This window comes from Fringilla coelebs (genome assembly GCF_963513975.1).
Source record: "Fringilla coelebs genome assembly, chromosome: 8".
Classification (NCBI taxonomy): Eukaryota; Metazoa; Chordata; class Aves; order Passeriformes; family Fringillidae; genus Fringilla; species Fringilla coelebs.
In genome coordinates, this window is record NC_140066.1 from 22,215,198 (window position 1) to 22,231,434 (window position 16,237).

General features: G+C 36.9%; 1 protein-coding gene across 1 annotated transcript in view; it reads right to left on the reverse strand.

The window, feature by feature from the left end:
* LOC311156597 (adhesion G protein-coupled receptor A3-like) overlaps window positions 1–16,237 on the reverse strand; it is a 247,724-nt gene that overhangs the window by 20,374 nt on the left and 211,113 nt on the right. The window contains exon 17 of the mRNA XM_084210641.1: window positions 9,649–9,794. Coding sequence (XP_084066767.1) covers window positions 9,649–9,794 — 146 coding nt within the window. The remainder of the gene's footprint in view (window positions 1–9,648; window positions 9,795–16,237) is intronic.

Sequence of the window (16,237 nt, forward strand, 5' to 3'; positions counted from 1 at the left end):
AGAATTTGCCACAGTTATACATAAATATGCTCCAACATATTTAATGTAATATGCATATCTGTGGACTTCACCAGTTTTGTTTGTCCAAGGAATATAATTTAATTTCCTTGAATTTTACCATTCATTAATAAAGAAAAATATAATGAAACATTAAAATTAAGCATTTAAAACTATCACTGCTAATATATATACTCATGTGCATAAAATACATATATTTCTGTTTTATTGCTAGTTTATTTTAAGATAAGCCATATTTTAAGATAACCATTTTTTGGTTCAGCATTTAACCTTGTAATCTGATAATATCTTTTAGCCAAAATTACGTTATGGAATAGTGGCAATGTATTGGTAAATGCAGCACCTGCTATGTCCTATAGCATGCTGTAATTTAAATGCACAGTGATTTTACTCTACTGCAGATATTATCAGACTATTTATTGCACAATCCTATATTACACTAGCTGGCTGCCTGCAGCGTTCTCATTTCTGTGACATTGCAGTTTATCAGTCTGCACAACACACTTCATAAATCTTCATGACTTATGTTTTCTTGCAACGTCAGGGTTTTCATTACACTTAAGCTGGATGTGTACAGATGCCTACTTAAGACAAGTGTCCTGTAACAAACTTTAAGTTATATCTTTCTCACAGAATAATTCTCGTAAGAAAGAATTTGTATCTAATGTGACCAATTTTTCTCACTAATTAATGAGTATAATCATCTACTATTAAAAGTCAGATATTCTTTTGTGTAATTGTGGTGAATATAATTTCATGCAGATGGGAATGCTTAGTTCTTTGTCCATACAATTACAATAAGCACACTTGAAAAGATCTTATGCATTTATCTTTACAGCATTTTTGCATAATCAAGTTTAATCTATATGACACCAGAGAATCATCTGAGAAAATATTTAGTTCTTTCAAATCTGATGAAGTTTCCTATAAAGCCCCCATTGGAGTCTGAATATATTATCTTCTAAAAATCCTTGAACTTGTAAAATTTCCAATCAGCATTTTACATTTTGCCTGGAGCAGCGTATCAAAGCACGGAGCATTTTATCAAGCTTACCCACCCTCTAACTTACCCTCTACAATTATGTATATGAGCAGCTCAAGTGCTAAAAGCTACTGAGGCAAGGGACAGTGTGACAAGAATTCTGAATTTCCAGGAAATACCTAGATGTGAACTCAGGATAAAAGCAGCTGAAAATTCAATCTAATACACAGTTCTGCAGATCAGCATGTTGCAGTTCAAGCCTTTCAAAGCTGAAAATATCATAGAATTAATTTTAAGTCTTCAGGAAGCTCACAACTTTGAAAGCTCGCATTCGCCGTAACTATATAACTCATGTAGTAAAAATTTCTATCCCAAACCCATCATTTCCTCATTAAATGCCCAGGTATCACTCAGGTGTGGTAATTTTTTTTTTTTGGCTATATTTGTCAATAGCCATAGCACAGAAGAGAGTTTCAGCTGAATGGATGTAAGTGACTTCCTATGCTGCTTAGTATCTTGCTTACAAGTAGTGTAACATATGTTTCTTTTGCAATAATCATAGCCCATTTCTTTTCATCTATACTAAGTAGCTCAGACACTGTTCTTTAAAAAAGAGGATAAAACTTCACCTTTTACCTCAATATGTCTCAAAGATTTGGTATTATTTTATTTCTACTCTGAACAGTGCCAACATCATTTGCACCTTGCCTGTATCCTAGCTAATGAAGTTATGACAGCTACAAAATCCTTTTTCTACCTTGATTTTGACATGCTCTTGAAATCAGTTCACATCAAGAAGGATCCTATCCTCTGGGGATCATTCACTTTAAGTATTTGGTAGTGCATTCAAATTGACTTAAAGTATTTGCTAGTGCTTTCAGGTCAGTTTTGAAGAATAGTATTGCCAACTTCTCCATAAGAAGGATCTTTTGGAATTTTGATTCATAAGCCAGATGAAGTGGAACTACAAGCAAAGCAGAAGCAGAAGGCTTTGTTACCATCTTTGTGTTAGTGACTCCACAATTCAATTACTCCCACTGAAGGTGGAGCAGAAAAGCTCTGATCACTTCTCCTGTTTGATTAAGAGTTGGCAGGAAAATCCCTCCATGCTATGGCACCATACCCTGACAACCCAATGCTGTCAGCAATGAATATTTATATGGCCTATGCAAAGTGCAACAACTTTCTCAGGATACCAATGACAATATACTGCTACTCCATACTACTCCATATTCCAGTGGACCTCATACTATTTTAATATTTTCATTTTACTGGAAATTTTCTTGTGTAGAACAATTAATCCAACCTGAATTAAATGTTGTCTGTGACCAAAGATAATTTTATCTCCATGTGATGGAAATAAAATTGGCTTCAAGTTGAAATTCAGTAAAAAGAATTCATGAAAATGTTTCTCTCATCACAACTTCATACCCTTTTCCACTGCAGACCTTTCAGTTACATCCTTGACTCCATCTGAACATATATCAGCATTTAAGAGTGATCATGCTAAATAGCACATAATATCAGCATGTCCTTGAAGTATCAAACCAAATTCCAAGTACCCTCAGGTTCTGTCTCTTCCTTTAATTTGTGATATACAGACTTAAACTTCTTGTTTTGTTTTTAAGCTTCTCTTTTTCATTATCTCTAGCTTTTATACCTCAAGGGGCAGAATTGTTCTGTTTGTTCTGGCTAAGGCTCCTTCCAGCATTTTAATTCTTTTTGTTTGAGTGGGGTTTTTGGTTGATTTTGTTTGGTTGTTTGGTTGGTTTGGGGGGGGGGGTTTGTTGTTTTTTTCAGAACTTGCCTAAGTTGGTGGGCTGATAAGACAGACCACAATCTGTCTACAATGATCAGCATTTCTGTATTACTTGTGTTGTGTCATCTTTGAACCACAGTTACTAAAACTGTCTTCAGAAGCAATGTAGCAATGTTCAAAACATTAGCTCTATAATTAAATCAAACTAAAATTTCAAAAAGGCTGTCACCTTTAGATTATTTTAATATCCAATATAACGATATAATAATTTATTTTGATGTTGTGAATATAAGCCTTACTTTGGTGAATAAAATGAACACAATAGCTGGAAGGGAAACATGGCTTTTCTTACATTCAATTGTAATTATTAAATGCAAAAAATTTAGAAAAGCTATTTCAACAATATGGCCTTTCTCCTTCCTGGGAATATGACAAATATTGAAACAAAAAACACGGGAAGAGTGTTTTGCAGATAGTATCTAAGAAATATCACTACATTATCTTCAAGGTCCCTCCCAACCCAAGCCATTTGATAAAAACAGTGTTATATTTGTTTTTAGGAACTTACAGTATGGAGGTGATAAGCAGCCTTGAGAATACATGAGGATTGCAAAAATTGACTGCACAATTTAAAAATTATCTAATAACATACATTTCTAGTCTTAACTTCCCATATCTAAAATAAGAAATTACAATATCAGAAATGTGAGATAAACCTCCTGATGACTGACCCTACCCACATCAAAATATGCTGTCCTGTAAGCAAAGGATACAATCAAGTACCTAAATTATAGCCAACTTCTGGAGCAGATTCTCAGAGAGACTGCTGGCTCACCATGCCGTGGTTCACCCAGCTGGTGAAAACCTTGCTTGCAGGGAGACATCATTTTCACTTACTCTGCAATGACACAATTGGGTCTATGCTAATAGTAAAGAGTGAACTGGAGAGATCTCCTCAAGGCTCCTGAGAATTCTGCCCTCTGGCAGTTCCCATTTAATTCAACATACTCAAACCACAGAGAATTTTTAAGAAAAAGACAGATGATCCCTTGGGATAATCAGGTCTAAATTTATATTTTATAGAGGAGGTTTGATACGTCCTCAGTGGTAAGGAAAGATGGGCTTTCATGGATCAAAACTCTATCAGTTAATTTTTAAGAGCATATCATGAAGAAGAAAACAATGGATTGCAAATGATACTTTACATCTGACCTCTTTCTCTCTCCCTCTCTCTCAATCACTGTTTTGTACTAGAAGAAATGAATTCATGAGAGCCAGCACTAATGAAAAATGCACTAGAACTTAACTGCATTTCAGAGCTGCTGGTGTCAAGGGGACAAGTAATGTCTCTGTCTGTCACAATGTAAATTATGTTGCTTCACATGATTCAGCCTGAAGATTCAGAAAATGGCATGCCCAAAAAAATAGCATATTTGCCTAACTTGAGGTTTAACAAAGTATTTCTGATGGCAGTCAAATGTTGATCCCCCATTACACTGCTATCATGCTGCAATAAATTGTAGCCAGCTTGTTATAAATGATAGGGGACATTAACAAAGATCATTTTCTGAAGACCCTTTCAACCTCAGGAATATTAGAAAGCACTAGTTTGGTTTTTTTTATTCTAGGGTTTTTCTCTGGATATAATCATTCTTTAAAAACTAAATATAAGAAATCTTTGGTCTTTATAACTGGAATGTTTTTAGTATTTCCATTACGGTGCAAAAATATCACGTGACAATTTCTAATGACATAATGCAGATTGCTGTCTGCAACTCACTCTCAAGACACAGCCTGCTTTATTGCTAACTTACTCAGTAAAAATTTCCCTATAATAATCCATTTGGGGTGGAAGTCAACATTTCCTGCCAGGCTCTCTCAGCAGTTAGGCAAACACAGCAATAGATCCATTTGCACCCATGTGTTGGTTTCCAGCTTGTCAGAATTCAGATCAAGCAGCTAAACGTTCATCCTGAGAAAAGCAGGGTTAACACTGTGAACAAAGCACTAAGTGGGTGCCATGACCCCTGTGGTATCATGCAATCTGTAAAATCCCCTCGCTGTAAGGAAAGAGCCTCATCACAGGACGAGTTGACAACAACAGGAGGAGAGGATTTTCTTGTATTTGAAAGTTTTGTGTGGTTTCTCCTTTTTGCAGTGAAAGGATTTAGCATCATTCAGTGTCTCAAAGATCCTTAGCCACTGTTTAGCTGGGTGCTGCTGATTAATGTTTAGGTGGCTGAGAGAAATCATGAGCTGGGAAATGAACATGAAGAGCTGCTGCCACGCTCCCAAGGAGAGGGGGAGGATGCAAGGGCAGCACTTCCACACCTTGCAGGAGCTCAGGGGGCAGCTTGTCAGCCACCACACCACCACAAACACAGCTCACTAGGAAGACCCCTTTCATTGCTGCTTTTAAGACACTGCTCTGCACTCTGGAAGTGTGTGTATGATATACAGAAACTTGCCCATAAACAACCTCCTATAGAAGAGCAGACACCCAGACAAATATCTGCATGTGAACATCCATCAGCAGATTAGAAGAGTTTGTCCAAACTACCCCCATTCTCAACCACTGTACTGCTAGGTCTGCTCTGTGTGCAGGTTTAAAGGACAGTTAAGACATTTCAAAATATGTGAAATAGGAAATCAGCTTTCTCATTCTAAAATTATTCTTAACTCTTAAAGTTATTAAAGGTTGAAAATAGTAAGAGGAGGGAATGGAAGCCAGTGATATTGACTGTAGGTACTCTGTGTGTGCTGCTGAAAACTGTTTCAATTTGCCTCAGTTCTGATTTTTTAGCTGTAGTACTAAGGGTACAACTTTGAATACAAAGCAAAGGGCACAATCCATTCTGAAATGGCTACTACAGCTAGATATACATGAGGTACCTTTCCTAACAGCCCCACAATTTTAGAAAGAACATTTAAAAAAGCTTATCAAAATATGATACATAAAAAATAAGATGAAGTTCAACAGAGACAGTGACATCAACTGTTATCTGTTTTGCTGTTCCTTCTGCAACCTTATTTATGCACATCGATATTTTTTCATGACAGATATGGGATATTGGACTCTGTAATCTGAAGACTGCCATATTAGTTATCTTGCAAGACATTCATTGAATAAAAGAGGTGGGAGAACATTAGGAGATATATTTGTACCTAACCTTGAGATAAAACTTAATTATCTGTCTCCTTATCACCAATCTCGGGCCCAGCCAGCAGCTTATTTATTTCTTATTTTAAATGTTTAGAATGCAATTGTGCTCACGAGTTATCTTATTAAAATGAAAGCAATCTGATTTTTTTTTCCTGTCACTCTAGAAAGAAATGATTTTACAGAATATCTTTCAGAAGTATTTTTTGCTGGTCTGTACTTCTGTCTAATCTGTATGGGCACAGAGCAACCCATGAAAAATGCATGCACGTAGCAGGCACAAAACCTAACACTACCTGTGCCTCAGCTTGGGCTGATAAGAACTTCTGTACATTGCAGTAATAGCTGAATCTTGCATGCCCCTTTGCCTTTGCTGGCAAAATCTGCCTTCAGATGAGTCAGAAGCTAAACTCTGCCAGGTTTAACAAATGTCCACAGAGGATGAACAGATAGAATTATTTATTTCTATTAAGAATACCACAGAGTATATTTTACAGGAAGTAATTTCATTATCTGTTGAAGTGCTAAGGTTCAGAATTTCAATACACAAAACTCAATGATGCATTAATTTGATCCACCTCATTAGCATCCAGGCACATTTAGAGAAAAATGCCAGAATTGTTACAGTTGCTTCCAGTCATCAAAGGATAGGCCCTCAGGGGTTTAACTCTGTAATTAACAGATAATATATATTTCATGAATAATCTATATAATAAAATATATATACCGTATGATGTACAGTGTACATAATGTATCTCATAATACATGATTAAATATAAAAAGAGGCAATATTTAAAATCATATTGCCATGAAGTCAAATTAGACTGCAAAAATGTTCCAAATTTGATCACTCTATCTAGAAGAGAGAAAACTTATAAAGAACCACTGCTTTACATAATAGGGTACTTATTGCTACAAAGGAAAGTAGAAGAAAAAGATCAAGGGCACCTCATTTGTCTTGCTTCTGCAAATGAATATGCAAACAGCAGGCAGAGAAACCACAGCAACTCTTACAAGCCTACATGCTTTTCTACTAACGGGTAAGGTCTCCTTTCAGATATTCTATTCTATTTATTTTCACTATTTCAGCTATTTTTTAGAATGGACCAAGCTTTGTAAAGCAAATGTGGTGAGACAATTCTTATGATTTCTGGGTAAATTCCACATGATAGATTTATGTACTGATTTTTGGCATTAGATCCCACTTACTGACTCACAAAAGGTACCTCTATGTCTCCTACAGCAAGTGCATATATAAGGAGTACAAAACCACTCACATGTGAACTGGAAACACCTTCTATCAAGGACAAGAAGAAGTCTCTATCAAAGAAGACTGAAGGACAACAGCTGAGCATGGAGTTCTTGCCAAACACATTCACACATTTGTATTGTGTACTTCTCTAAGTCTATAGAGAAGGATCACTGAAAAACCACCTCTTGTTTAAAAGTGTCTCATAGGCTGCATCATTGGCTTCCTATCACTGACAGTCCTGACATATAAAAAAAGTCCAACTCCATCTCCATTCCAAGAATCTTTATACTATTTAGTTATCTACTGCTGTCAAATTTAACACCCCCTCACCTAAACTCAGATGTTTTCCCTCAAGTACCTGAGGAACAATATGTATAAAGGCTGGCATTGGCTTATAGACACATGAACTAGTTAAAACATTTCTTATAAATTACTGCCTTGAAATGTAAGCATCCTTAATGGATTTTATGGAAATATTATAACAAAGAATAATCCAGACTTAAATTTTATTAAAATCAGGAAAGGTAAAATGCCCCCAAAAATGATCATTATCATTCTGAAAGAACAAACAACTACTAATTATGAGTTTAGCCTTTTCTTGCTTAAAGTGATTCTTCATTTTACATATACTATGCCTGTTTCCTACATGAAGTGAAACTGATCCTTACTATTTTGAATCTAGTGCTCACCATTGTGAAATTGTATTAGACATTTCAGTGCCTGTGTCTCTAAGATACATGGTGCCCCGTGGGAGAAAAATAGCCTAGAATAATTTTACTTAGCTATTAAACAATTATACCCATGTTCTCTTACAGCTAGAAGGTGGTTTATCATTTCTATTGCTAAACTTAAAATAGCTACTATTTATTTTCACTGTCTGGGAACCTCAACATGACTGCTACAACAAAGATTCTAATTAGAGTCATCTTTCCTCTAACCTGACTGTCTATTGTTTTCCAAGTCAAACAAGATTTGAATTTGAAGAACATACACTATGCTGGGTCTATGTAACTTGTAACAATTTTCTACCTTAATAGTCACATTGCAGCATTTGAAAATTGGCAATTATTCATTTTGCCATGAGCTGGTAAGTGAAGGAGTGAAATTCTCCTCTCTGAAGAATGGTGTATTAAATCATGGATTAGCAAAGTCAGGCACTCCTCAGTGAAAGACTACCCTCTTGCTTACACCTAACCAAGCTAAGGATCAATATGGAACTCCTCATCATAATACACATTTTATGTTAACTTCAATCAATTTCATCTCTAGAAATAAAGTGTTTTAAAAAGAAGAAAGCTAGCTAGTTTTCTAACTAAAATCATGTTAGTAAAAATGTGACTCTGAAGAACCAGACAGAAAAACTCAATTCATCTTCCTACAAACTTTGAACAAGCTGTGTCACCATCACACAGTCATCTATAAATGCTACTTGCTAAAAATTTTGTGGTTTAAAACAAAATAATCTATATCTGTTTAAAAGAATACAGTGTGGATTTTTCACAGAAAATACATAAAAAGTAGAATTTACATTTCCTGACCTCCACTATAAAACTGAGGTCTTTATGCTAAATTAGCCTTTCGGACTTGTCCATGATCTGTGGGAAATGAGAGGCACCTCCATAAGACAATTCATGCTGTCCTCACACAAACATTCAAGATGGACAGGAAGAATTGTTCTCTGAAAGTTCTTTTTCTGCCTCCTTCCAAAATCTGTATAGGGACAATATATAACTTTGACTAATATGTAATTTTTTGACAGCTAAGCTTAAAAAAGATGAATTAATCTTCTCATGCCTTTGGCTTGATATCCTGGTTTTGTAGTAAGGTTTTGCTAGGGTTTAATTTTTTTTTTCCTTGTGCAGACTGACTATTTTGGCTTGCAGTTTCAGCATCTCAGAGGCATCTGGCAAGAACTCCCACTGTCTTACACCTGCAGTGCCACCAGAGACACATTTGAGTCTGCTCCAGTGCGAGCTGACAGGGGGTGCAGACTCCCAGCCGCTCCTGTGGCAGCATCTCCTCTCAGATGGGCAAGGAGGAAGGATGCTACCAGGCTATCAGGCTTTCAGGTGTGGGCAAGAAGTAGAGCAGAAGAGATAAAGGTAAAGGGTCCTCACAACACAGTTTCTGGTGATTAAATAAGGCTGGGAATCAAGCCAGTTTCAGGTTTGGGTGGTTTTTTTTTTTTTTCCCCTCCATAAGAAATCAACAGAAACATTTCAATTCTTCCTGTTCAGATAAAGGTATCTGACCTTAGCCAATACAAGTTGTGCATATTTCCATCTTCTGAGTAGAGTTAACAATCAGCACACAATAAACACTCAGATTTTTTGTACACACCTAGGTGGCTCAATTCTTTATGGATGCTATTTATAGTCTACAAAAAGTAAAAAGTACAGAAATAAGAATGAGAGTTTGCTTATAATTGATATTTTCTAGGATGAAATTTAAAAAATAGTGTAACTAATATTCCATACCTGAGTAGGGGTTGCTTTGGATAAGAAGGTTGGTCACTGTTTTGGCAAGGCTGAGGTTTTTTTGTGACTTGCTTATAAATATTCCTGGCAGTTACTCCAATCCATAGCATAGTAGAGAGTGTAGAATAATGCAGTACAATGCCAACCTAAAAAAAAAGAGTGGACAATTAAACAACTCAATAAATGGATCAGTAAAATAAGAGTTTTACAAGAATCTTACTTCATAAGGGCACAGGCAAATTTTTTTAAAAATTGAATTTATAAATGCATCTAACAGCTGCACTTAAAACCAGTTATTTAATCCACCATAGATAGAACTATCTGCAATACCAGAAGCAATGCTAGGAAATAGAGGTGTAAAAACATTTTTTTTCTAAGAACCTGTTTAATGAAAACATTTTGCACCTGGATTTAAAGTGATGTGACTGTTAGTTTGTGTTGCACTCTTTCTCTTGCATGACAATGCAATCAGAGGCCAGCATTTTTGCTTATTATTATGCTATTTCCTTCAACTTTTCAGGATTATCCTGCTGTAGTTCCCTCTCTGCTATACACAGGCAAGGCTGACTTCTGGAAATGGCATCAGTGCTATTTGCGCTGATAAATCCAGATTATTTTCAGACATATTTTAAGAAAATTATAAACTTGTCTACAGAATTAAAAAAAAAAAAAAGAGACAACTCTTGGCATCCCCCCCTTCAAAAGAATCATAAACACTAATAATGTTATTATCACTTTTTCCCCAAGAAACCGGTGTGCTTATCACTGAAAAGAAAACAAAGTAGAAACACCTCTAAAATGCTAACATCTTTGTTATGTTAGTAATTGTTATTCATTACTATGGAGGCAGTAATTGGAATTTTATCCAATCTCCAGTGCTTTATTACATCAGCTAAGTCTGCATCTGATTATATAAAATGAGGTTACCTTTGAAGCAATAACCTGACATTTTGCAGTGACAAGTAAAATATTGCTATAATTGGAAAGAACATAAAAGTTTAAGGAATACAGAGAATTGCTGAATAAAGCTAACACAAATCTATTATAATGATTTATTTGAACCAGTGTTCATTTTTGCTCCACTTAAAACAAAACAATTGATGGGTAAAGAAAAAAAAATTCTATGCATTTTGTTTCTGTTTAGTATTATAGCTCAAAACTTGAAGGTAGCAGCAAATATCACCAACAAAAAACCCTTTGTAATTTTCTCTGGGAAACTTGTTTGTCACATTAGACAAGGGAGTTTAAAGCCTTCATCACTGCTGCAGCTTGAGGTAAAAGAAGCAGAAATAAGAGAATGAGACAATTGTGTATTATGAGCTGGCAGACACTGCCAGTTCAGGGATTGGTGCTGTCTGGACTTGGTTCACAGGCAGTTTGCAGAGTTTCTGCAGGAACAGAACCAGGAGCAGGGAGGGGAGGCAGGAGGAAGAGAAAGGGGGAAGAAAAAGGAGGCAGGAATAATGAGAAAGAGCTGAAAAAAATCAAGATATTTAGCTCCTAACCTCTTTCTCATTTCAGCATAGCCCTGCTGCTATATATTCTGTTTTTCACACAGCTGTGTGCAATAATAGGAACAGTTGAAATGAATTCCAGGTCAAAAGGCACCTACATGTGAAATTCTGAAAACATATATGACCATATAGATAGAAACCATCAGCCACTTAAATGAATGTAAGACCTAAAAATAGTACAACAGAACAATTTTATTGAACTTTCAAGCAGGCAGCTGAAATGACTGAAAACATCACGGCCATGCCACTCCTGCATCACATTGCTGGTTTTCAGTGTGCTCGTGTTTCAGAAACTGAGTTACTTCTGATATATGGAGAAACTGAACAAACATGGAGGAGGCAAAATGTTATCATCCTCTGCACCACCTCTTTAATGATCTGCATCTCTCTCAAATTAAACCCCAAACAAAACAAAACAAAAAACCCAAACCCCCAACCATTTGCATTTCTTGCTTGAAGGAAACAAGGATGTATCCTGAAGATACAGGACCTCCTTATGACCAACAGATTTGCCATGACACAGCAGAGGTGTGGAATTTGGAAGGGTGCACTAAGCCGTTACACTAAATTCTAGAATTTCTGCTTTCATTCATCCACTAATCATTAGTAAAGAAAGGTTTGTCACACTCCCCATTGGAAGTTCAGTGTTTCAAAGTCTGGGTTTTGCTCTCTGCCTCTTCCCTCCCCTCGGCTCCCCACTGACATCAGTTATGTCACAGAGATGCATCGTCCTCCTTGCTGTGCTTGGGGACTGTGGCTGCAAGTTCTTTTGCCCCCTCCAGTGGGATCACCTCTTGCTTACTCTCTCGGGCTAGGAAGGCACCTGGGCCCTAAGCAGAAACACATGAGACAGCAGCTCATGGCATGGGAGGGAAGGATGAGGCTCCACAGAAAGACCAACATGGCTTTGTTCAGGAAATTTTTTCTTGACTCTCTTGTCCAGGGTACAAATTTAGCTTTGTGTGTCTTGTCTCTGGATTTCTACCTCTGTAAAGCTTCAGAGGCCAAAAACTATATACAAATTAAATGCCAAGGTGATAACTTAAAACTATTTTCAGTACTAGAACTTTTGTATTTCACGTAAAATTGTATGGAAAGGGTTGAGTTTTCCACACAGAATAAAGGCTTATGATTGGAAACATTGAAGTGATGACCCCTATTTTTAAGAAGGTTTTCCACTGACAGGCCAAATGGTACAGAAAAAACTGCCAGAACACATGCATTGAAAAGAGCACTGTACCTAAAGCTCTTTAATAAGCACAGTTATATGGTAAAATTTTTCTTGTTTTCTTGGATTCATTTTTAACACGTCCTGTGTTCTCAGAACTCTTATCTTTGGGAATAAGCACTAGCCTTTTGAATAGAAGATTATACTTTTCTTCAGTAAGAAGATGCTGTCTGTTTGTGCTCCTTCAATAAATTTCAGTACCCTAGAGATAAGTTAAGTTCCATATGATGCAGTTACCATGGTAATGACCAGAATACACATTTATGCAAAGCATTTTGGTACAAGAAGGTCTCTTGATCAGCTCTAAGTTACACACAATTTTCTTTATTTTCCCCAAATTTTTAATTTAATTTCTTTTTTTCCTAATTGCAATCATATTTCAGATAAGATTGTACTTCTTAATTCAGTTTTATTTTCAAAAGGGCACAGATATGCGTGAACATTCTGATTAAACTTTTAATCCTGCAACAAAAATTATTCTTTTCTGTGAGATGAAGGGGCTCAGGAATTTCTCTGCAGTGCGTAACACTGATGGATGTGAATATTTCATAATCTTTAAACATTTAGCATTAGCCAAACCCCATGCTCCCTTCACAGGTAGAGAATTTAGAGTAAGAAGTTCAACTTTCTGAATTGAACTTGTAGGCTGCTGGCTACTATGGAATGAGCTTTGCCTTTCTTGCTGAAGATCTACTGCCTTACAGAACAAATTCACAAGCAGCTTCACATATGACATTCATCAGGGAGAAGATGATCTGAGCCTTGCCAAAGCTTACAAGGAAGCTTTTATTTTATAAACCATAAAGAGGTTCCAGGAGATGTGACTGGAGTGATCATGCAATAAAAAAATAAGATTCTCTCCATCACTTTTCTGCCTCCTAAAACTTGTGTCATGAAGTCCATTCTTCATGCTTCGACATGTTAACTGATGACTTCCTCCCCTAGCATCCATAAACTCATGGCTATCATCCTTTCCTCTCAAGCAGAAGCTATGAAACAGAAATCTTTGAGAGTACAGAATTGATGCCTCCCACACATGGGGAGTGATCCAGTAACAGTTGTGTCTCCTTCTCTCCCATTCTTTACATGAAAGGAGGGAGCTTCCTTCTGCCTTCTGAAGCAAACTAATCTGAGGCTGGGAGAGGGAAGGGCTCGCTGGCTGGCTCAAGCACCTTTCTGGTACTGCCTCTGATTATCCCTTCTGCTCCTAAGACAACCTCTGATTTGCATTAAAGATTTTGCCAGTAAACTCAAGAATCTGGATTCTACAAAAGCCAACATTCAGTGACACCCAGAATGAGTTGCAAGGGAAATCCAAAGAGTCTGTAGATTCATTCACTCAGGAAATGCGCGGAGATGCAATCAACTCTTCCAGAACAGCATTCCAACATCAGGATTTCTGTAAATCATAAAGACTGTAGAGCACACATGCAAAATCCTATACAAAAAAATCCTATACAAAATCCTCTCTGAAACAGATATGCAGGTTTAAAAGGGAATTTTAGATTTTTAGATTCCACATAAAAATAAATGTCTGACTATTTCTGAAAAGACTTTTTTTATGTGACTGTTTCACCTTGAAGGTGATTTGAAGGTTCTTCCAGCTATCACAGAAAATGGGGCCATTTCCATAGCATTAATTTCTGATGTTTAAAACTAACCTGTAACTACACATTTATAGACAGAAGGTGATCCAAATAAAGCTCATTTAGAACCACCTTTTTAGGTTAAATTTGAAGGCTAAAAGTTAACTTAGTCTATTATTTAACATTGATAAGTATGCTGCAGTGATTTTTTTGGTGGAAGTTTTAGGCATAATTACAATAGGAAAGGGGGTGGTTGACTGGCTTTTATGCAACATTTCAGTGATTAGGACAAAAAATACTTGCACTTGGAATCTTTCTCTATGCACTCGGGAAATAAAAAGTGAAAATTGCATTGCTGCAAGTTGAAGTTGTGCTTTGAATTTTAGCAGAATGAAGGGTACCTCTGGAATGGCAACTGATGGTATTACACCTGTGGTATAACTAACATTTTAGTGCTGCTTGAAGCAGTAACATTTTCACAAATATATTTTAAACCCCAGTATCAGAGCTTTGGCACGTTGGATATTAAATCACGGACTAATTGTCTCAGGGTTATCACAGGACACAGGCACTGGGACTCAGAATTTTGAAAACTTTGCTGTCAGAAAGCAAGAAAGGATCTGTGGCTGGGTGTGATGTTCTCAAAGTGAACAGTTTTTCAGCCTCTGTTAGCAGCTATTGGAGCCTTGTCTTAGATTGCTTGGACCATTTCCTCCATTAGCTCTGTCTAATTACATCAGACAATTTCTACCAGGAAATAGAGGACAGTCTTTGTCACTTGTCTCTTTCCTATACTGTAACTACTGATGATATTATCAGGTAAATAAATAACTTAATGAAACTGGTTAGCAGACATATAGGGATGGTTCAATTCAGTTTCTCTAAGCGTGCACATTTCTCAGCAGCTCAGGATCTGGCCCTATCCCTCAGCAAGAGACAGATGCCACTGATAATGCACTTTATTAAGATACCCCTGTAGTTTATGTGCTACTTATAAAAGGCTATTAATAACACATTTATCTCAATCAATTTTTCATTATAGCTGTTAATACCACGTTGCTACCATGCAAGCTGCAAAGTAAATATTCAGACAACGACTGAAACAACAGATGGTCATTTGTGACCATGTAATTACATGGCCATGGCTGCCCTACAAACTAATCTGCTACTATCACTTGCAAACTGCAGACAAAGACAATAATAAGTGATATTTCAATTTGCTAGAACTTACAAATTAATTATGACACAATACACTACGTATTGTGAGATATTTCTCTCAATCTAATGGACAATTTTGTTATTTAAATGAGTATCATGTAACACACTTAGGTAGACTTCCCAGGTAGAACATCACAGTGCTTGCAGACCCACATGTGCTGTTTACTGATGGTCATGCCCAAGGATGCACAAAAGGCTTCCAAAGCTCCTCACTGAACACTGTAAGAGTCATAACTCTTGCACTAACTAGGCAAGCTTTGCAGTGACTCTGCTGTTGGCTCCTGACTCTTGCTACTTTCACCCATTCAAGGCATTCAGAAGGACTGGATTTAGTGACAGGCAAAAAAATCCAGGAGAACATTGGCCAAACAAAGTGCTTTACTACAGGAAAATACCAACAACATTCATGAGCCCTGGTGCACTTCTATGAAATCTGAGAGGAAGAAATGTTCAAGGCAAACAAATTGCAACACGCCCTCATCAGACATTGCAGAAGATGACTGAAATGACTCTCTTGACACATTGGACAGACCCAGCCTTTACATTCAGAGCAGCTGAATCCAGCCCTGTCTGTGCATCTCACCACACTATTGCCCCAGAAATGCTGAGGCAAGGGATGTGAAACAGTCCAGCAGTACAAACGAGGGTCCATACATCACAGGTAAGCTGGTCTGCTGTGTGTCCTTAGGGATCATCCAGTGAAGCCAGGGCCACCCCCAGGCAAACAGGGTATGTGTTACAAAAGTGAAGCAGCAACTTTAGCCCCACACATTCAATCCAAAATATAGGAAGGACAGAAGTATTCTGGATTCATAGTTTTCAACTATCCTGTACAGCAGAGAAATATCAAGATTTTCAGTACTTTTCTTAAAAAAAACCAAAACAACAAGAATGAGGCAATCTGAGCCTCAGAGAAGATAATGCTTTGATCACCCTCTTAGAGAAACTCATGTGACAACCAAACACTCAACATTCCCAGTACTGGCCTTTAAAAGCTATGCTTATAATAGTTTACTTTGAAAAACTTAGGATCCAGGAACACT